Source organism: Lissotriton helveticus, chromosome 7, assembly GCF_964261635.1.
Source record: "Lissotriton helveticus chromosome 7, aLisHel1.1, whole genome shotgun sequence".
In the NCBI taxonomy this organism is placed as follows: domain Eukaryota; kingdom Metazoa; phylum Chordata; class Amphibia; order Caudata; family Salamandridae; genus Lissotriton; species Lissotriton helveticus.
The window spans coordinates 1,148,022,234-1,148,044,386 of NC_136068.1; the positions used below are offsets into that span (position 1 = coordinate 1,148,022,234).

The window sequence follows — 22,153 nt, forward strand, 5'->3', positions numbered from 1 at the left end:
GAGGATAAGGAGCTGCTGGACGAAGCCCAATTTGGGTTTCGCCCTGCACGCTGGACCGAGAAGGCCCTGGTAGTAGTCTTGGATGACCTGAGAATGTGGGCTGACAGTGGTCAAGCAGCCTTTCTGGTGCTGCTTGACATGTGGGCCGTGTTCGATATGGTTAATCATCAGATCCTTATTAAGAGGTTGGAAGAATTGGGTGTTGTTGGTGGGACAAGAGACTGACTGCATTCCTATCTTTTCAACAGACAGCAGGCAGGGACGCTATTGCCGTTTACCTCCCAGTACAGACAGGTTAAACAGGGGGTCACTCAGGGCTCAGCCATCAGCCCAATTTTGTTCAACCTATATCTCCGCCCACTCATTGTTTTAATAAAATCATTTGGAATTGATGTCATTAACTATGTGGACGACACTCAGCTTGCCTTCGCGGTTGAGGGCAATAATGCAGTCTCTCTGGAAATATTCCACAATTGCCTGCACAGAACAGCAGACTGGCTGAAAGAAAATTCCCTACAATCTAATGGGGAAAAAACTGAAGTCCTGTGCTGTACGTCCGGTCAAATTCAGCGTCTCCGTCCAGCAGACTTTTGGCCGGATCTGGCCAACAACTCTTCTGCGCCCGGTAAAACAGTACGTAATTTGGGAGTGCTGTTGGACAGAAACTTACAGCTGGACTCTCAGGTGAACAAAACTGTGAGCACTTGTCTATCCCTGCTTCAAGCTCTTCGGGAGATTCTCCCGTTTTTACCCACTCCGGTTAGACCTCTAGTGGTAAGTATTGTTCTGAGCAGAGTAGACTATTGTAATGCACTCCTATTGGATGCTCCAGTCTCTCTGTTAAAGAAGCTGCAAAGAATACAGACTATGGCGGCTAAACTGGAACTAACCCGGCCACGTGGAGCCTCGGCCTCTTTGGCCTTAAAGGATATCCACTGGCTGCCTGTTGTGCAATGAGTCCATTTTAAGGCACTTTGCATTGCTACAGGGCTGTACACAAAATCGGGCCGAAAATCCTACAAAGGAAATTTGTATGGTACTTCCCTGCTAGAGCTCTGCGTTCTTCTGCTGCTAATCTGGTCTGTGTTCCCCACGTCAAAAAAGTTGGAAGGGGTGGCAGATCCTTTAGCTTTACGGCAGCCAGGCTATGGAATGCACTGCCCCTGGAGCTCAGGCAACTGAATCCCTTCTCACGTTTCAAGAAGGAACTGAAAACTAGATTGATCCTCAGAAATTAGATCTTGCTTACCTTGTTCTGTTCTCGATGGTTGGTAATTTTAGCGCCAGGATACCCTTGAGGTGACAGCCGCACTATTCAAGTGCACATTACATTACATTATGTGGAGATGTGTTGCACAGCGGCGGTTCTATTAGGCTGCGAAATTATGTTCTTGTATGGAAACGTATCATGCAGTGGCGGTTCTGATGGGCTGTGTTAGACCTGGCATCTTTGGCGTGGTTTCCCCCTATCTTTTTGCCTCTACCTCCTGTATTTTTGATGCTCTGCTGGATTTCGTTTTTGCTGGTTTAGATGCTTTGGGCACTTTGCCACTGCTGTTCAGTGGCAAAGTGCAAGTGCTCCCTGTGTAAATTGTTATTATGATTGGCTGTCCATGATTGACATATTTGTGTCACCAAGAAGTCCCTAGTAAAATGCACTGGGCTGGTGATAAATGCTACTAGTGGGCCTGCAGCACTGATTGTGCCAACCACCTGAGTAGCCCTCAAATGGTGTCTCAGGCCTGCCACCGCAGTGCCTGTGTGCAGTCTGTGAACTGCCATGTCCTCCTGGTCAGTGTACCCACTGGCCAGTCCTAACCCTTCCCTTTCTGTACACATTGGTCACCCCTATGGAAAGACCAAGGTAACCCCTTGGGCAGGGTGAAGTGTATGTGGAAGGTAGAGCATGTACTTGTGCAGGTGACATGCTCTGGTAGTGAATTACAGCCATTTTCGTTTTTCACTATTGTGAGGCTATCTTGCCCCATAGCTATCATGGGGGATGCTGGCTACAGTGGCTACCAGCATATTTTCCCATAGGAGCAAGATAGGACATAAACGTCTGGTATCCCTGAATTCAGAATTTAATAACACATCTTTTAGGAAAGGTTATTTTTAAATCCTGTGTTTGAGAACAGCACTTTTAGAAAGTTGCTGTTCTCTTGTCTGACCTTTCTGTGTGCCTTGGCCTGTTTGTGAATTGACTGTCTGGTTTGTGAGTGACAGGGGCTGGGTGGCTCCCAGAGTCTGAGTGGGCCATCCCTGGGCTGAATAGCTCCATCTGCATCTAGAGTAGTGGGAGGGGGAAGCACCTGGTCCTGAATAGGGCTGTGCCTGCCTTCCACAATGCTGGCTCCACCTCCTGCTGGGCGGCTGATGACCCTGCCCCTCTCTCTAAAAGGAAAGGAGAGGCCAGGAAAACAAAGTGCTCAAGGAACACCCAGAACTGGTTCAGACCGGGCTCGAAGCCCTCCTGCACAAAGCGAAGAAAGACTTTTAGGGGTATAAGTACAGGACCCCTGACTACAGAAAATTAGATCATCCTGGAAACAAGAAGGAACCTCTGCCAAGGAGAAAGCTGGAAGACTGAAGAAGAAGGACTGCCCTGCTGTGTGATGTTGGACTGACCTGAAGTTGCTTTGCTGCCTAGGAGAGAAGGATTTTGTTGTTGCTTTGTCCCCTTACTTGAAGGAATCTCCAAGGGCCTGTTGTGAGCTGGCTCTCTGTTTTGTAGTCTCAGGAACAAAAGGACTTCACCCCCAGCTTCCCTGAGCTCTGCTAAGAGAGCTCGGTCCTTCCTAGAGTGCTTGGGCCAGTTGTGGTGCCTCTGGAAGTTGTACCTGTGCTGGGACACTGGAAACCAAGATTTGAGAGACTTTGCTACAGAAAAGTTATCCCATCGCTCGCTTGCGGAGTGCATCCCCGACAGTGCGAGGAAATTCCCGCTGCTACAACGGCCGAGATCGTCACCATCGCTGCGAGCATCGTCGCAGAGCCATCGCATCGAGGAGCTGCGAGAGGAAGATCGCCGTTGGATCACGCATCGTCGCCCCGGAGATCGTCGCGGCCCCTACAGATCATCGCAGCGTGCCTTTGCGAGACCAAACTTCCTACGGAACCTACGCACCGGAATCCATACAAGTCATCGCCTTCCTCCCCATACAGACCAGATTCGTCACAACACACCAGCTGCTGCAGCCAGGCTGTCGCCAACGCCTCCCCATGGTCTCAGGAGCAACGCATCGCTTGTTTTCCACTGCACCAGCTTCTGCTTTGGAACTTTGTCGCATTTAAAGGTACTGTTGGCTAAACGTGACGCAACTGTGAACTTTTCACGCAACTGTGGATTATTTTTATCGCAACTTTAAGAACTCTTTCGCAACCATATTCTTGAACTGTGTATGTTGGATTTTTGTCGTTTTGGTCTTGTGTAGTTTAGATTAAATACCTTTATTTTTCTAAACTGTTGTAGAGTCAGTTTGTGGTGTTTTCACTGTGTTACTGTGAGTGTTGGTACAAATACTTTACACATTGCTTTTGAATAAGCCTGACTGCTTGTGCCAAGCTACCAAGGGGGTGAGCAGAGGTTATCTAAAGAGTGTTTCCTCCTTACCCTGACTAGAAGCAAGAGTCCCTATTTGGACAGTGGTACCTACCTCTGCCAACTAGAGACCCCCAGTTCTAACAGGCTGCATAGAGCAAGGTGATGTCCTTGCTTGGAGATGCGCCATGCAGCGGCGGTTCCAATGGACTGCATTTGGCGAAGCAATTTCCTTGTGTCCCCGCAGCCTAGTTGATGTATCGGTTCCGGGGTCAATGCGTGGAGCAGCAGAGGCGATGCATCACAGAGGAGATGCGTCAGTTCTTCTAAATTCACAGATGGGCTGGCATAGCACCTTCAGGGCCACTTCCAAGGGTCCAGCTATAAGGTGGCAGTACTTGGGAGGGCAGGACTCTCAGATTGCAGTGTATAGATGCTGGATTCAAGGTTGTTTGAAACCTTTTCTGTCCTTAAGGCTTCTGATAAGGATGCCAGCCAACTAGCACTCTATGGTCCTGGGTTTTAAGATGCAGGTCCATTCCTTTTCACCTAGGCAAGAGGGCAGTGGGGCACCACAGTGGGGCAGCAATCCAGCAGAGTGGCAGCCCTTTTATCAGCAGAGCAGCCCTGCTTCCTGGCAGGATCCCCAGTTCCAGATGTGTACTGAAGAGTTGGGTTTAAGGGTCCATTATTTATACCTGGTGCCCACTTTGAAGTAAAGGAAGCTTGTAGACGTTGTAAGGCATCCCTCTTCCTCCCTGTCCTGGCCCCAGCTTATCTGGAGTCACAAAAGACTAGTGTCAAACCCTTTGTGAGAGTACTCAGACAGAGCCTTTGTGATGTGCAAGTGTGCTAGGTAACCGCTTCTCCTCTATAACTTCAGAGTGGCCCAACACCTATCTTCCATTTGTCTCACTGTCTGGGACACACAAAACGAACTGCCAGCTACTCCTAGTCATGTGACCCAGGAACAGGCTGCAGGAACCAAATAGTTAGAATTGGAAAATGCCTACTTTATGAAAGCGCAATTTTCTGAATTGTGACAAAAAATCTATTTTACCGTTAAGGAGGGCTTTTAATTACAATTCTTTAGAAACCAAACACGATCTGCTTATCTGCTCCCAATTGGAAGTTTGTTAAATGTGATAAGATAACTCCAATGTTATCTTATGGGAGTGTCAGGCCTTACAGTAGTGAAAAACGAATTGAAGTGTTTTTCACTACCAGGGCATGTAAAATTTAAAAGTACATGTCCTACTTTTTAAATACATTGCACCCTGTCCTATAGGCTGTGTATAGGGCCTACTCCAGAGGTGACTTAAATATTAAAAAGGAACGTTTGGGCCTGACAAAAGGTATATTTTGCCAGGTTGAAATGGCAGTTCAAACACTGCACACATAGGTTGCAATGGCAGGTCTGAGGCATGTTTAAAGGGCTACTTATGTGTGAAGCACAATCAGTGCACCATGCCCAACAGTAGCATTTAATGTACAGGCCCTAGGCACATGTAGTGCCACTTTACTAGGGACTTGCAAGTAAATTAAATATGCCTATTGGGTGGAAGCCAATTCTGTTTAGAGGGGAGAGCACTTTTGGACTGGTTAGTAGTGGTAAAGTGTGCAGAGTCCTTAAAACCAGCAAAAACAAAGTCGGCAAAACTGGAGGGTTGACAGCAAAAAGTTAGGGGAGAGCCACACCACAGATACCTGGTCTAACAAGTATCTTAAAGGCCAGCAGGAGCTACAGCGTCGGTTTTACTGCTCAAGTCAGCAAATAGGAATTCCCTGTGTAAGCCCTCTCTTCTAATCTTAGAGCTCAACAAGAAATTTCTTACCTGGCCAGTGTTAAGTTGTAAGATTTATAGCTGGATAGTCAGCCACTAATGTATTTGTCAAACAGTAATCATGCAGTTTTTTTTCCAGCTGACTTGATTGTAATATACAGTCACACTATCCGCACCTTTCACTTAAAGTGAACTCTTTGAATGGAAGTGTTGCATGCAAATTGATTTATAGCAAAGGGCGGACATGAACACAGCTCAGATTATAATGAATAAATGCCATTTAGTCTGATGTACTGTCAATCTCTTCTCCTTTGACCACAGTATTAAGAATCTTGTTTTATTTTTCTGTGAGATGTTGCCTTTTTTTCTTTCAGACCGCTTTGATTACAGTGGTCATCACTGAAGTGACCTACTTCATAGGAAATGATTTGATTACTACTATTCTACATGACCTGTTTTCTGTCTTCATCCCGATCTACCCCCTTGTGGGATGCCTTATTTGCTTTATAAAGGTATGCTTTTACGTTATTACCCCTATCTTTATTCAGTGCATCAGAAAACTGTGGCATCTAACTGTAACGCTCTGTGCCATTTTGCTGACAATCTCTAAGTGTTGTGTATCAGATCCGAGTCTGGGACTGCTAGCCACTATAACGGGTCGTTTCCCATCTTCGACAGTAAAGTGATATTAAAATACGCAGTCTTTGTGAAGGTTTCCTTTTCAGTTTAAAAAAAATGTTTTTATTGTAAAGTAACAACATAAAACAATACAAACCAAAACAAGTGCAGTAAGGTGCGGTCGTCGAGATTTACAATAATGGCCATAAAGAGGTGCTGAATAGGACAAATTGTTACATAGGCTCTTTAACACAATCATTTGCATCGCGATTACCATCATTCTTTAAAACATTACAGAGTCTCTAGAGATGCCAGTGGGGGAGTATCGCTGAAAGGAGCACACAGCAGACCTCTACTCTCGTTCCAAGGGCCCCATATTTTTGTCCATTTACGCAGGCAGCCTCTGCTCTCATAGATAACACTCTCCACTTGCATACACCAATCCATATCAGATTCCAAATCAGTGTATCTTGGCGTAACCACTCCTTTCCATGTTCTGGTAATATTGCGCTTTGCTACTATGCAAGCCAAAGAGACCCACAGCCTCTCAGTTCTTGACAAATCCGTACTGTCCCAAATATTTAAAAGGCAAAGCCGGTGGGAGACTTCGATAGGTGTATGACATATCCGGGACAAAGCTGACACAACCTTAACCCAATATGTCTGAAGGATAGGGCATTCCCACCATTGGTGTAGATGGGTACCAGTGTGGCGACAGGTCGGGGATCCAAGAATCACCATTTTAACAAGCACTTAGCTAGTGTAGTAGGCTCTGTGGAGTAGTTTGTGCTGTACGATATTGAAACGAGAGCGGATCGCCACCTCCCGGGGTGAAGCCAAGGTCTCCCACCAGTCTTCTTCAGTTATGTCTCCTATATCGTCAGTCCATTTAGTACGTTATTTATTTTGAGCATCAGGTGTGTTATTGACAATTTTACGGTAAGTCAATGCGATGGCTTTTTCTGGAGGGTAATCATCTAATAACCTGTCTTCCAAGGGCAAGGAGACCAGCAGGTCTGAACCTCTAGGTATTGCTTTATGTAATGAGCTAAGTGCTTGAAGGTAGTGAAAGGTTTCCCCCTTTTGTAGTTGGTAGTCTCTCTGCAGGTCGGTAAACGGGAGAACCCTAGCCTCTGCCCATAGATCTCCTACCCTGGAAAGGTTAATCAGGTCCCATTTGTCAAACCCCGGTGGCTTTGACAGTATACCCAGTTGACAGGTCTCAAGCAGTGGAGTGACTTGCATGATTTTACCTTTCCAACCCTGGTCAGCTGTTGCCTTGTGCCACAGGGAAACCGTGGTGGATGTTGGGGTGTGTCTGGGGGCTTGCTTCTCTCCACCATATAGTGCCCTCAAGAAATTACTGTCCATCCTATATCCAGTGTCTATCGTAGGTCAATACATCCAGTGATTAAGGACTACTTATTGTGAGGCCCGATAGTAGGATCTAATGGCGGGCAAGAAATGCCCCCGTCTTACCAGTTTTTTTGAGCTTAGCGTGAGCGATTCAGGGTGTACTGTTGTTCCAAAGCAGGGTACGTACCTCAGAGTCAATTGACTGAAAGTAATGAGGTGGTACCAAGTGTGGCGTGTTCTTTAGAGCGTAGAGAAAGCGTAGAAGCGCCATCATCTTATAGAGGGTTCCTTTTCAGTTTTAAACTTAGTAGCAACATTACTGATACACCACAACTGGGGTTAGGAATTTAGGAGGGCTAGACAAATACTTTTTGTTCTAAGAAGGATGAGAAACTGGCAAAAATACACTTATAGATAGACATTTTCAAATATTGATTCTAAATTGGACTTGGGTATTAGTTTCTCAATTTAGAAATACCTCAGATAAGTAAAACAGTTTTAACGTGCTAGAGAGTATTTGTTTATAAGATCTATTTAAAGATTAACATGGGTTAAATATGTTTGCCACATTATGGGGTTTCCTAAAATTAGTTTCCAAAAGCTCAGCTATCATAGATTTTCTTTGATTTTATCTTACGTGGATTTCATTTATGTCCTTAGGTTAGGGTCAGCAGTTCCGCCTCAGCCGAATAGCCAGGTCTTCAGTGCCCTCCTGAAGGTATTCAGGGAGGGAACACGTGTGATGTCGGTCGGGAGCTCGTTCCAGGCCTTGACAATGATGTATGAGAAGGATCTTCCCCTCCTCTGGCTCTGTGGATGTGGGGTTTCAGCGAGGAAGAGGTTGGTGGATCTGAGCTTTCTTTGGGGTACGTGGAGGTTTATTCTGTCTTTGAGGTATTGGGGTCCGGTGTTATGTAGGCATGGGTGAGTATCTTGAAAGTGACTCTCTTCTCGATGGAGAGCCAGTGGAGCCTCCTTAGGTGTTGGCTGATGTGATTGTGTCACTGGATAACGAGGACGAGTCTGGCGGCGGTGTTCTGTATCGTCTGGAGTTTGCGAAGTAGACTTGTTTATGCCGACATAGAGGACATTTCTATAGTCCAGCCTGCTGGTGATGAGGGCGTGCGTGACTGTCTTCCTTGCCTCGAGGGGGGTTTCACTTGAAGGTTTTCTTTAGGATGCGTAGGGTATTGAAGCAGCTGGAAGCAATAACTTTGACCTGTCTGTTCATGGAGAGAGAGGAGTCGAGTACGATGCTGAGGTTTTTAGCGTGGACCGTCGGGGTCGGGATGGGTCCCGAGGACAGCAGGCCACCCCGAGATGTCCCATGCCGATGGGGTGGTTCCAAGGATGAGGACTTCTGTCTTATCTGAGTTGAGCTACAGGCAGCTGGTGCTCATCCAGACTGCGACGTCCTGCATTCCTTTCTGGAAGTTGAGTCTGATGGTGGTGGGGTCCTTGGTGAGGGAGAGGATGAGCTGGGTGTCGTCGGCGTAGGACACTATGTTGAGACCATGCTGTTGGACGATGGCGATTCAGAAAAGGGGGTGGTGATGAACAGAGTGTCTGAATTAAGCAGACCACTCTTACCCAGTCCAAAGATCAGGGCTTGATCCATCACCGTTATTTAGCTCACTGCCCCATCCCAGCTCAGAACCTGGCTATATGCAAATTAGTCTGTCCCTGGCCCAGTGCATCATGGGAGCAGGGCAGACCAAACTACCAAGTCAATTCTTCACCAGAAAGGAGACAAGCTACCGGGGACCGGTTTCTGGCATTTCAGCCTCGTCGGCCCGGCTTGCTTGAATCCTGATGGAGCAGTGAGCAAGGGACTCATGTCTGAGTATACCCTGCCACACCTATAGTGGCCAAAAACGATTCAGAAAAGGGGGTGGTGATGAACAGAGTGTCTGAATTAAGCAGACCACTCTTACCCAGTCCAAAGATCAGGGCTTGATCCATCACCGTTATTTAGCTCACTGCCCCATCCCAGCTCAGAACCTGGCTATATGCAAATTAGTCTGTCCATGGCCCAGTGCATCATGGGAACAGGGCAGACCAAACTACCAAGCCAATTCTTCACCAGAAAGGAGACAAGCTACCGGGGACCGGTTTCTGGCATTTCAGCCTCGTCGGCCCGGCTTGCTTGAATCCTGATGGAGCAGTGAGCAAGGGACTCATGTCTGAGTATACCCTGCCACACCTATAGTGGCCAAAAACGATTCAGAAAAGGGGGTGGTGATGAACAGAGTGTCTGAATTAAGCAGACCACTCTTACCCAGTCCAAAGATCAGGGCTTGATCCATCACCGTTATTTAGCTCACTGCCCCATCCCAGCTCAGAACCTGGCTATATGCAAATTAGTCTGTCCCTGGCCCAGTGCATCATGGGAACAGGGCAGACCAAACTACCAAGCCAATTCTTCACCAGAAAGGAGACAAGCTACCGGGGACCGGTTTCTGGCATTTCAGCCTCGTCGGCCCGGCTTGCTTGAATCCTGATGGAGCAGTGAGCAAGGGACTCGTGTCTGAGTATACCCTGCCACACCTATAGTGGCCAAAAACGATTCAGAAAAGGGGGTGGTGATGAACAGAGTGTCTGAATTAAGCAGACCACTCTTACCCAGTCCAAAGATCAGGGCTTGATCCATCACCGTTATTTAGCTCACTGCCCCATCCCAGCTCAGAACCTGGCTATATGCAAATTAGTCTGTCCCTGGCCCAGTGCATCATGGGAACAGGGCAGACCAAACTACCAAGCCAATTCTTCACCAGAAAGGAGACAAGCTACCGGGGACCAGTTTCTGGCATTTCAGCCTCGTCGGCCCGGCTTGCTTGAATCCTGATGGAGCAGTGAGCAAGGGACTCATGTCTGAGTATACCCTGCCACACCTATAGTGCCAAAAAACGATTCAGAAAAGGGGGTGGTGATGAACAGAGTGTCTGAATTAAGCAGACCACTCTTACCCAGTCCAAAGATCAGGGCTTGATCCATCACCGTTATTTAGCTCACTGCCCCATCCCAGCTCAGAACCTGGCTATATGCCAATTAGTCTGTCCCTGGCCCAGTGCATCATGGGAACAGGGCAGACCAAACTACCAAGCCAATTCTTCACCAGAAAGGAGACAAGCTACCGGACGATGGCGGCCAGGGGGGCCACGTAGATGTTGAAGATGGTTGGGCTGAGAGTTGATCCCTGTGGGACTCCGCAGTTGTTTTCTGTGGGTTCGGAGAGGAAGGGTGGCAGTCTGATCCTTTGGCTTCCTCCGGTGAGGAATGATCGGATACAGTCGAGGGCGGTTCCTTGTATGCTGGTGTAGTCTGGCTGCAAGTGTGTGGGGGGGAGACGGTGTCGAAAGCTACTGACAGGTCAAGTAGAATCAGGGCTGCGGTGTGGCCTTGGTCAAGGAGGGCGTGGATGTCCTCTGTGGCAGCGAGTAGGGCAGTCTCGGTGCTGTGGTTGCTGCGGAATCCGGATTGAGAGGGGTTGAGGATGGCGTGGTCTTCGATGAACCTAGTTAGTTCTCCATTGACGGTCTTCTCTGCGACTTTCGCCGCGAAGGGGAGAAGCGAGATGGGCCGGTAGTTTTTGAGGTCCGTCAGGTCTGCTGAGAGTTTCTTCAGTAGGGGCCTGACTTCTGCGCTCTTCCAGTAGTCGGGGAAGGAGCCAGTTTTGAGGGTAGTGTTGATGGTGCGTTGCAGAATGGGTGCGTTGGTGGCTCTGTGGTTGATGTGTGATGGGCAGGGGTCTGTGGGGGTCCCCGAGTGGATGCTTTTCATGGATGAGGCGGTCTCTTCGGTCATGATCGGTGTCCAGGAGGGGATGGTGGGCTGGCCGGCATTGCTGTTTGCGTATGCAGCGTAGCTGTCTGCAGAGTCCAACTTATGGTCGTTGAAGTTGTCGTAGAGGTTTCTGATCTTCAGGTGAAGGTAGACTCGGAGTTTGTCGCAGAGGTCCTGGGAGGGGGTGATGTACGTGGGTTCGCTGATGGGCTTGGTGAATTCTTGAATGACGCTGAAGAGTTCCTTGGGGTTGCTGGAGTTAGCGTGAATTTTGTTGTGGATGAAGATTCTTTTGGTGGTTCTTATTTGTTGATGGTATTCCTTCATGGTGTCCATGTAGGTGGTGTAGCTTTCTGGTGTCTTTCTGTTTCTCCAGTTCTTTTCCAGGCATCTGCAGGTGCATCTGGCTTCTTGGAGGTCGGTAGTGAACCCGTCGGCTTTCCTAGGGTGCTGTTTGTCAGGGTTGCGTAGCAGGGCGAGTATGTCTGCGCAGTTGAAGGTCCACATGCCGAATTCTCTGGCTGCGAGGTTGACGGAGGTTGTGGTGGTGGTGGTGTTGCAGTTCAGGGTGGAGTTGATTTGTTCCTCGGTGACTCTGCTCCAGTTTCTTCGCGGGGATGCGCAGCGCGTTTGGGCTGCTTGGTTTTGTTGATGAGGAAGTGTACGCAGTGGTGATCGGTCCAAGGAGGTTTCGTGGTGTGACTGAAGAGGACGCTGTTGCCTCCAGCGAAGATGGGGTCGATAGTGTGTCCTGCCTTGTGGGTCTGAGTGGTGACTAATTGTTTTAGTCCGATGTTGGCAAGGTTGTCGCGGAGGGCGGCTGTTAGATCTGGCGTTCTCTAGTTGGCAGAGGTAGGTACCAATGTCCAAATAGGGACCCTTGCTTCTAGTCAGGGTAAGGGGGATACACTCTTTGGATAACTCCTGCTCACCCCCTTGGTAGCTTAGCACGAGCAGACAGGCTTATCAAAGGCAATGTGTAAAGTATTTATACCAACATTCACAGTAACACAGTGAAAACACCACAAATGGACTCCGCACCAGTTTAGAAAAATAAAGTATCTTTATCTAAACTACACAAGACCAAAATGACAAAAATCCAACATACACAGTTCAAGAATATGATTTTAAAAGAGTTCTAGGGTTTGCGTCAAAGTAACCCACAGTTGCGTCAGTTTTAGTCCATCGTACCCGTAGATGCGACAAAAGTTCCTAGCGGCAACTGCAGCGTTGAAAAACAAACGATGCGTCACTCCTGAGACCCTGGGGAGGCGATGTGACAACACAACTGCATGCTGCGGGCGTGTTGCGACAAATCCGGTCTGTATGGGGAGCGATGTGATACCTTGTATGGATTCCGGGGTGCAGGTTCTCCGGTAGAATCGTCTCGCACAGGCACAATGCGACGATCTTCGGGACGGCGATGATCTTCGGTGCAGTGGCGATGCACGGCGCAGCGTTGATCCTCTTCTGCTGCTGCCCCTCGATGTGATGGTGTCTGGACTCTGCGACGATGTTCGCAGCAACGTGAACATAAGTCACAATTTTATCAATTGTAGTGCCATGGTTTTCACTTAACACAACCCCCTGGTTTCTGTGAAAGTGTATAATGGATCATTGTTTCTTGCCGTTGTAACAGCTGGTTCACTATTGGTCGTGTGGTGACAGCTGTTCATGGCCTCATGATATATTTTTCCCAATTGATTGTCAAGCCAGACCACTCCCCAAAGCCCATGATTTCTGCTATTATTGGGTAGATTGGCCCCTGGATCTTTGACTATCAGAAGGATGTCATCTGCGTGCAGGGAGAATGTCATCTACGCACCAAACCATATGTCCATGTGGCTGTGAACTTCGTGTAGTACACACCAGTGGTTCAATTACTCGTGCAAAAACCCAGGGTGGCAAGGGACTTCTCTGGTGGGTCCTACGTTGGATAGCTAAGTGATGTGACACTTGCTTATTAATGCATGTAGGTGCCGCCGGCATGCATACAGAAGAGAAATCCAGTGCATCATTGCATTCTAGTGAGTGTCCATTATAAATGGACATTCTACTGAATGTAATGCTTTGGCTGCGTCAAAAGACACTGCTACCGCACTTAGCTCCGGATCAAGCTGATGCGCGGTAATGAACAGAGTTCTCAAGTTGTCCTCTGTCAAGGGTCCCGGTATAAAGCCTGACTGGTCTGGTAGAACCATTCCATGCATCAATGGCAACATGCGAGCCACCAGTATTTTAGCCTGTGTCTTGTTATCCAAGTTTATAAGTGACAATGGTCTGTAGGATCCATACTCCTGCACAGGCTTCCCTATTTTAGCAGCGTTTTTACTATTTCCTCCTGTACTGTTTGGGGCAGCTCACCCTATAGCACAGCCTCTCTATCATTTCTCACAAATGTGTAGCAAGCAAATCTGTGTACTCCTTATAAAACTCACTTGTCACACCATCGCTGCCTTGCTCTATGCCCGCTTTCAAGTCTACGATCAATTTTTTTATTGTCTTTATTCATAACAGAGGAACACAATACCTCCTTTTCAGCCGGCTCCAACCATGCTGTCACTGCACCCACATACTAATTCATGTTACCTGTCTACTCACTTCATGGTGAGCATTAAATTGAGTATAATAGTCAGTGAATCCTACTAGGATGTCAGTTGTGTGATGAGCTGTCTGCCCCTCTTCTGTGGCAATGATGACTATGTTGTTAGCCACCCATTTCTGCATTAAAATGTCCTATAGTGTGTGCCCAGGGTGCTTTCCCTCTCCATTTATTCTTGCCATTGCATATATTTTTCTAGATAATGAACTTCTCTCTCTGCCTCTTCATTATATTCCATGAGAGTGTGTTGTATGCTGTCTTGTACTGAGGGGGGCAGTCCTGTAGTTTGCCTCTGTTCTTGGCTCTGTAATTCTCATTCCAGTATGGCCTTTCTACCCCTAATGGATTTGAGGATGCCATGCTGTTTGGTAATGCACCCCCTCACCCCCCTGATTACCACCCTTGAATGCCTCTCAGAGAGCCCCTGCGCTCCCCACTGAGTCTTTATTTATTTGAAAGTATTCAACTATGCATTGTCTGCTCTCCTTCGGGAAGACGCTATCTGGAACCATGGATGACTGGACTCTCCAGCCCGTGGTCACCTGTGGGCAATAAGGGAAGCATAGTGTCAGCACTATCGGAGAGTGGTCTGTGTAAGTGTTTGGAAGGTGTTCTTCTAGCTCAGTGCATCTCACCACATTTCGGGAACCCACTCAATAATCTAGCCTGGATGAAGTGAAAAGTGCATATCCGTTTGGTGTGATGTACATCTCTCCAAACATCTTGAAAGTCAGGTTGTTGCATAGTGTTGACTAGTGCCTCTCTCATTCCCATTTGTTGCTCGTACCTCACATTTGTACTGTCTAGTGTACTGTCCAGTGTTTCCTTATGGTCTCCATCCCATATAATCGTTTGGGGGTTCAGTTTGCCACACTTCGCCCCCACAATATGGAGGAACTGTGGGTCATGATGGTTTGGGCTGTACTGACATGAGTATGATTAAGCACTCCCTGTACATTCAGGTGTTTTCTTAATATCATAATTACAGACTGAGCTCACATTCAGCTACACGTGCAGTCTGATCTGAAAGGCACGATCACAGTGCTCATATACTAATTCTTTCCTAGTTAGACAAAGCACAGTTCGAAACATGCATTGCCATGTCACTTGATTTTCAACTTACCTCCTATGTTTGTTTCAGAATTCCAACCCTAACAGGCAGTTGCCTGCATGTGGCTTGCACTGAGAACGCCGTATTAGCTGTGTTATAAATGCCCAATCCTCATATGTAGACAGTTCCCTGTAAGCCGTCCTCCATAGCCCAAACAGGAATGCCATCTTTTGCTATATTGTGGTGCCCTCCCAACTATATTCTACTAATCAAAAATAATTCTGTTTCCACATTAACGATTCTGTAATTGATTGGGTGCCAATTAAATGTGTGGATATGATTATTACTAGTATTTCCTCAATCGGGAAGTCCACCAAAACTTATGTCACAAATGTGCTATACATAGAAATTAAAGGGGCCATCCTTGTAAATCATTATTCGCCGTCAAACAAACCATTGCCATACCTTCCCAGTAAACAACTATTGTACAGGGGTTGACCCGTCCTTCTCCTACCTACAAAGCTATATTTTAGTTCTATCTACATCTTGCATCTGTTCATTTAAAATAGTAAAGTCCATCTGAACTCATATCAATGGTATATTATGAACAAAAACAAACTAGTGCACTCTTTAAAGGTCTGTATTCCCGTTCTGACAAACTAAAGTGTATCTTCCCTGCAAGCAATTATTGAACATAGTTTGAAGTGTCCACCTTCTATCCACATCGTAATGCAACCAATACCTTTTTGGCCAATCATTATACAATTAGACATTTTTTATAGCTACTTTGACGAATGTATGACAGAATTCCGCATACATTTTTCACCCATGCCTTAGGAACTCCGTCATTTCAACAAAAGCATCTATAACATGCATTTGTTCTGCACGCAAGTCATTTTAACGACTTGCCTTAGGGGGGTGCTGGATATTGGAATAGTTTCATTTTCTATTCCAACTCCAGTCCGCGCAACACTAGAGAAGGTGTTGGACTTTAATTCCAACACCACTCCACCATTGCGCCCCTCCTAAAGCAAGTTGTTGTAACGATTTGTGTGCTAAATAATTGCGTGCTAAAGATGCATTTGTTCTGTTGCCGGCACTGTGAAGGCACAGCATGATTCCGGCTTTGTCCTAAAGGATGTTTCCCAAAGACACTACTAAGAGGAACTTACGGTTCCTTTTAAGCCATCCAATATTGCAATATTGCACACTTTAGTCTTTCATTATCAAACATTTGCATGTCTTACTAAGAACAGACCTCAACCCCAAACTTACATTTTAACTAAATAATAGTCATGACCTATACTCCTTATACATTTTATTGTTACGTCACTTACAATTGTGGGACATTTCCTACGTTCCTAAGCAGTTTTGTAATTCAAGGTCTTTTTTTAAGCCCTTCACTTCCGCCTTCAGTTACATAATCTCGTGGGATAATAGGCAGCGCAAGTTCAGATCTCTATTTCTCCCCCTCTGGTCTATAAACATTTGTTCACCTCCATGAAATTGAAAATCAGCATGAGTTGTCCTTGTCTCTCACATGGAAATATGTGATGCAATTATGAGACATGTCCTACTTTCCTAAGAAGTATTGTAACTCATTGTCTATATTTATGCCCTTTCTACCGCTTTCAGTTTCATAATCCAGCAGGCTTTAGGACGACACAGATTCAGCTTTCTATCCCCCCGTCGGGCCTGTACATATTTCTTCAATACCAAACATAAAATCAACACAGAGTGTCCTATTTTCACATACTGGGACATGATGCATTAGAATATCTCAAGTCCTCAATTTTCACTGCTCTTAGTTCTAAGATTCTAAAGGTCTAAAGGTGCTTACCTCAAGCACATATCTACTGTATTCCAGATTACCAATATAAGTAAAAGATTTCTTCTTGTGAGCAACAAAGTGCTAGCATGTATTCTGTATCCTGCTCAATTTACCAGTATCACTCCCAAAAGTTGTAATAAAACTCACTGTGTTCTTTTTTGCGTTTTTTTCTCTCCTCTGTTATCCCTAAGTATGCTGGCACATTCCATGGCCAGCTACTTGCTCTTTCTATCAGATCATGGTCATAACCCCCTCATAAGGAACCTGCATTTCAAATCCACCAAAATGATCATGAAGTTCTTTAGCATTGCTTGCTCTTGGCATCATCCCCATTGGTATAGCTCTGATTTGGCTCTGTGGATGTGAGCTGTCTGCATGTAAAATCGAAATTCATTTAGTAGTTTTTCCATACATCCTCCTCTCTAATTTTCATGTGAAAATATGATATATCAAGAAAGAAATATTTAAGGAAGACCTACTTTAATGATTAACTATAACATTTGTGCTATGAATAAATACACTAGATTGTACACATTCTTAGAGCAGACCTAGGCAAAGCGCCTTCAAATATATGTTTCAAATATATGTTTCAAATACAGGAACATTCTGCACCTGGGTTCCTTTTGAAAGGAACCCCACAGTAATACATTTCCGATCGATAAATAAACACCACCATGAAATTATTCAATCAGGGAATTATAGAGCGCAGTACTCACCCGTGAGGATCTCAAGGCCCTGGGGGGTCCTACTTAGAACTGTCTAACCGAAGAGCCAGGCTTGAGGGTCTTCCTGAAGGTATTCAGGGGAGGGGGCTCTTCTGATGTCTACCGGTAGATCATTCAATGTCTTGGCTGCAAGGTGGGAGAAGGATTTCCCACCTGCTCTGGCTCTGTGGATGCTTGGGGTTTCGGACAGTGCGAGTTTGGAAGATCATAGGTTTCTATTGGGTATGTGGAAGTTGATTCTGTCGTTGAGGTATTTGGTTCCGTTGTTGTGTAGGCACTTGTAGAAAAGAGTGAGGATTTTGATGATGACTTTCTTCTCCACCCGGAGCCAGTGCAGGCTACGTAGGTGCTGAGTTATGTGTTCGTGCCAGGGGATGCCGAGGACGAGTCTGGAGGTGGTGTTCTGAATAATCTGGAGTTTGCGGAGTAGGAACTTGTTGATGCCAGCATAGAGTGCGTTTCTGTAGTCCAGTCTGCTGGTGATGAGTGCGTGGGTGACTGTCTTCCTTGACTCGGGGGGGATCCACATGAAGGTCTTGCGGAGGGTGTTGAAGCAGCTGGAGGTGACAGCATTGACCTGGAGGTTCATGGTGAGTGATGAGTCGAGTATGATACCGAGGTTTTCCGAGGGCGGTCGGCCACCATATGTTGTCCCATGCTGAAGGGGTGGTACTGAAAACGAGGACTTCTGTCTTTCCGACATTGAGCTTCACACAGCTGTTGGTCATCCAGACTGCGACGTCTTGCATTCCTTCCTGGAAGTTGAGTTGGCGGTGGTGGGGACTGTGGTGAGGGAGAGGATGAGTTGGGTGTTTTCAGCGTAGGATACGATGTTGAGGCCGTGTTGTCGGACGATAGCTGTTAGGGGAGCCATGTAGATGTTGAAGAGTGTCGGGCTCAGTGATGATCCCTGTGGGACTCAGCAGGTGATTGTCGTGGGTTCGGAGAGGAAGGGTGGTAGTCTGATCCTTTGGTTTCTTCCGGCAAGGAATGATCGGATCCAGTCCAGGGCTGTTTCTTGTATGCCTGCGTCGTGTAGTCTGCTGACTAGTGTGGGGGGGAGACGGTTGTGAAGGCTGCTGATAGGTCAAGAATGATGAGGGCTGCGGAGTGGCCTTGGTCCAGGAGTGTGCGGATGCCGTCTGTGGCTGCGAGTAGGACGGTCTCTGTGCTGTGGTTGTTGCAGAATCCGGATTGGTACGGGTCGAGGACGGCATTCTCTTCAATTAAATGTCCGTTCCCTGTTGACTGTTTTCTCTGCGACTTTGGCCGCGAAGGGGAGGAGCAAGATGTGCCGATCTTGAAGTCGGTGGGTTCAGCTGTGGGCTTCTTGAGCAAGGGGCTGACTTCTGCGTGCTTCCAGTCGTCTGGGAAGGTTCCTGTTTTGAAGGTGGTGTTGGTGATGCATGGTAGTATAGGTGCAATGGTGGACGTGGCTCTGTGGTAGATGTGAGCGGGGCAGGGGTCAGTGGGGGCTCCTGATTGGATGCCCTTCATGGTCGAGGTGGTGTCTTCGGCCGTGATCGGTGTCCAGTTGGAGATGGTGGGCCAGCTGGAGTCTCTGGGGCGGAGGGCCATCTGTGGCGCCTGGTCGGTGGTCGACAAACTTTTTGTAGAGGTTTTTAAATTTGAGGTAGAGGTATGTTCCTAGCTTGTCGCAGAGGTCTTGGGATGGGTGATGTCTGTGGCTTCGTTGGGTGGGTTGGGGAATTCTTGAATGACGTTGGCGAGGATTTTGTTGCAGATGAAGTTCCTCTTGGCTCTAATTTGGTTGTGGTAGTACGTCATAGTGTCCTTGTAGGTGGTGTGGTTTTCGGGTGTCTTTTATGTTTCTCCAGCTCTTCTCCAGGCATCTGCTGGTGCACCTTGTTACGTGGAGAGCGGTGGTGAACCAGCTGGCTTTCCTGGGGCATTGTACGTCTGGGTTGTGCCGCGGGGCTTGCTCGTCTGCACAGTCAGAGATCCAGGTGTGTAGTTCTCGGGCTGCTTTGTTTGTGTTGGATGCCCAGGTGCGGTTGTGTCGGGTGAGGGTGGAGTTGAGTTGTTCGTCGGTAACCTTGCTCTAGTTCCTTAGTGGTGGGGTTGGGGCTGGTTTGGATGCCTTGGATTTGTCAACGGCAAAGTGTACGCAGGGGTGGTCGGTCAATGGTGGTTGCGTTGTGTGGCTGAAATGGACGCTGTTTCCTGCCGCGAAGATGGGGTCGAGAGTGACCTGCTCTGTGTGTTAGTGTGTTAACGAGTTGTTTCAGTCCAATGCTGGCGAGGTTGTCATGAAGGATGATGGAGTTGGGGTTGCAGTGGTTGTCGAGGTGGAAGTTCAGGTCTCCAATGAGTTTGTAGTTGGTGGAGGCGATAGCGTGGGGTGCAATGAAGTCGGTGATGGTGGTGACGAAGGGTGTCCGGGGGTCTGTAGATGAGGGTTCCTCGGAGTGTGGCTTTGAGGGTAGTCTGGATCTGGAAGTGCAAGTGTAAGGCGGAAGGGAAGGTTTCGCTGGAGGTGGTGAGGCAGTGGGTGCTCCTTTGGGCGATGGCAAGGCCCCCTCCAGGGTGGTTGGGGCGGTCTTTCCTCTGAATCTTGTATCCATCCGGGAAATTAACTCTAGTTTACCTATTTTCTGAAAAGGAAAAAGAAGAGAAACATGCATGTAGGAAACTCAGTCATGTAGTTTAAAAAAAGAATGTCAATGTAGACTGACTTTGGACTAGTTATGCCAACTAAAATCTAGATATACTAACTAAAACACATTTAAATCTAGCATTATAAAATAGAGAAAGCTCAAGAGGAGGAAAAGTTGCCTAAGGACTTCCCATTTTCCTCAGTTGAGCCCCCGACCTCATCTGAAGACATGCTGAGTCGCGTGTGTATGATTGGTACCCACACCTCTTTTAAGACACAATTGGCTGCACATCGAAGCCAAGCACTGCCCCTTCAGAGGCTGGATTTTGAGCCCTATGCATAATTCGCACTGCTTTCATCTCATCTGTGCCACAGCCCTGTGGCTCTGTTTGGCATCAAAGCAAGTAATTGGAGCTGAGATGGGATCCAGCCAATAGCTGTGCCCCCAAGCAGGCTAATAGTCTGAGGCCAATGCTTCAATGAATGGGATGTGGAATTCCTATAGCCCGACGCCCAAGACATATTGTTTGGGGTCAAGGGCAACAAGTTTTAATGTGTATTTTGTCCTTGGGACAAGTAGGCCTAACCCCCTGCAGCACAAACCCTTTGGCTGTCAGTTTGCAGTAGCACATTAAGGGCCAGGGAAGGGCACTGACAGAAGTTAAGTTATTATTTGTGTGCCTATGTTAATGCTGTTCAAACTTGTATTTATGGATCATTAATTGAAAGCCTTTATTATTATTGTGCGCGCTCTAAGTAAATGTAAGTTCTGACTGCACTACTGACAGGGTTTACAGTATAAAAATGTGTACTCATGGTTTCAAAGTTTAGCAATATGAGGCTATACATAATGCTCCCAGAATGCTCTCTGATTAGATGCAAATATTTGCAGAAGCTTGAGAGCAAGATTAATGACTCTTTGCTTTCAATATAAAATGTTCCTAAAAAAATGAAAGTAGGAAAAAAAAAACATTTGCTAAACTACTGTGAAATTTCAGGTACCGTTTCTTTGCAGCATCATTTAGTAAAATATGTTGATGCATGCTAGTATTTCGCAAAAATATTCTTATTGGAAAATCAGTGTAACCAGTTTCAATAAGATTATGAGAAACATAAAAATAAACAAGCATTGGCAAAGCCAGTAGGTCTGAAATTAGTGGTCAGCTTTTTAGTTTTCCCAATATGTGACTTGTTTTGGCATGGTTTTTGTAAGGCCTTCCTGATGTGAGAGCTGCCGGGCCCTCACCATTATAACAAACATTGGCAAAAGCAAAAAAAAAATTGTTCTAAAAAAAAGCACACTGCCACATTAGTTACTGCCACTGATCAAAACTACTTTGTGTGCCAATATACTCCTTGCGAAAGAGCTTAATGCCGTCACTCACAGTGAAGCCAGCTGATACAGAGAGAGGGAGAGAGAATTTTAATAAACGCAAAAGATTGTGGTTAACGCCAGACCAAATTAGGGGCCCTATTAATGAAAGTCTGAAAAGTGCACCCTTGGTATATGTCCTTGCATTAAGGGCAACTATATGGTTTTCGTTAATTTACAAGAATATATATAAGTAGGGCAAGAAATGTACTCCTGGAAAATATTTGTGAACTGCAGTTTATCATGAGCATATGCATGTGTAGATTTGCTAATGCGCAAATCCGAGTGTTTGCCAGGTAATTTTCCCATCAACCACTTTTTTCCCTGCTCTGAAAGAAGGTTTACGTCTGCCATTGTCAGGAATACATTTCCAACATTTCTCAGTATGCGAAAAGATTGGAGAAGAGTTGTTGAAAACCCTTAAAACATGCAAGTTAGTAGATTTGTACAGACTTAAAGGGCATTCCAACCCTGGAACTATTGCTTACCACTACCTTCAGTCCCAGTATGTAGATCTGCAGAAACGTAGCAACATATATATGATTGCTAGTATTCAAAAACTACTATTGTATGAGCCCTGGCATAATCAGAGAGGCTATATAAGAGCTCTTATATAATGAGATTGCTGCCATAATTTGTTGCCAAACCACATGGCACCAAAGTGACAAGTGGATTTTGTTACAGGACAAGTAGATTTATGAAGCAACTTGCCCCATGGACAAGTAGATATTTTAATAAATTCCACACCCCTGCTTTCATTCAGACCCGAAATGAACACCGTGAGCTATGAGGCCATTGACAGCTGGCTGCGAGGATAGGCTTATGTTATGTTATGTTATGTTAAATTATATTTATATAGCGCACGGCTACTCC

General features: G+C 46.5%; 1 protein-coding gene across 2 annotated transcripts in view; it reads left to right on the forward strand.

The window, feature by feature from the left end:
* ABCA5 (ATP binding cassette subfamily A member 5) overlaps positions 1-22,153 on the forward strand; it is a 1,464,780-nt gene that overhangs the window by 835,211 nt on the left and 607,416 nt on the right. For both annotated transcript variants that reach the window (XM_078654285.1, XM_078654286.1), the window contains exon 26: positions 5,700-5,837. In XM_078654285.1, coding sequence (XP_078510411.1) covers positions 5,700-5,837 — 138 coding nt within the window. The remainder of the gene's footprint in view (positions 1-5,699; positions 5,838-22,153) is intronic.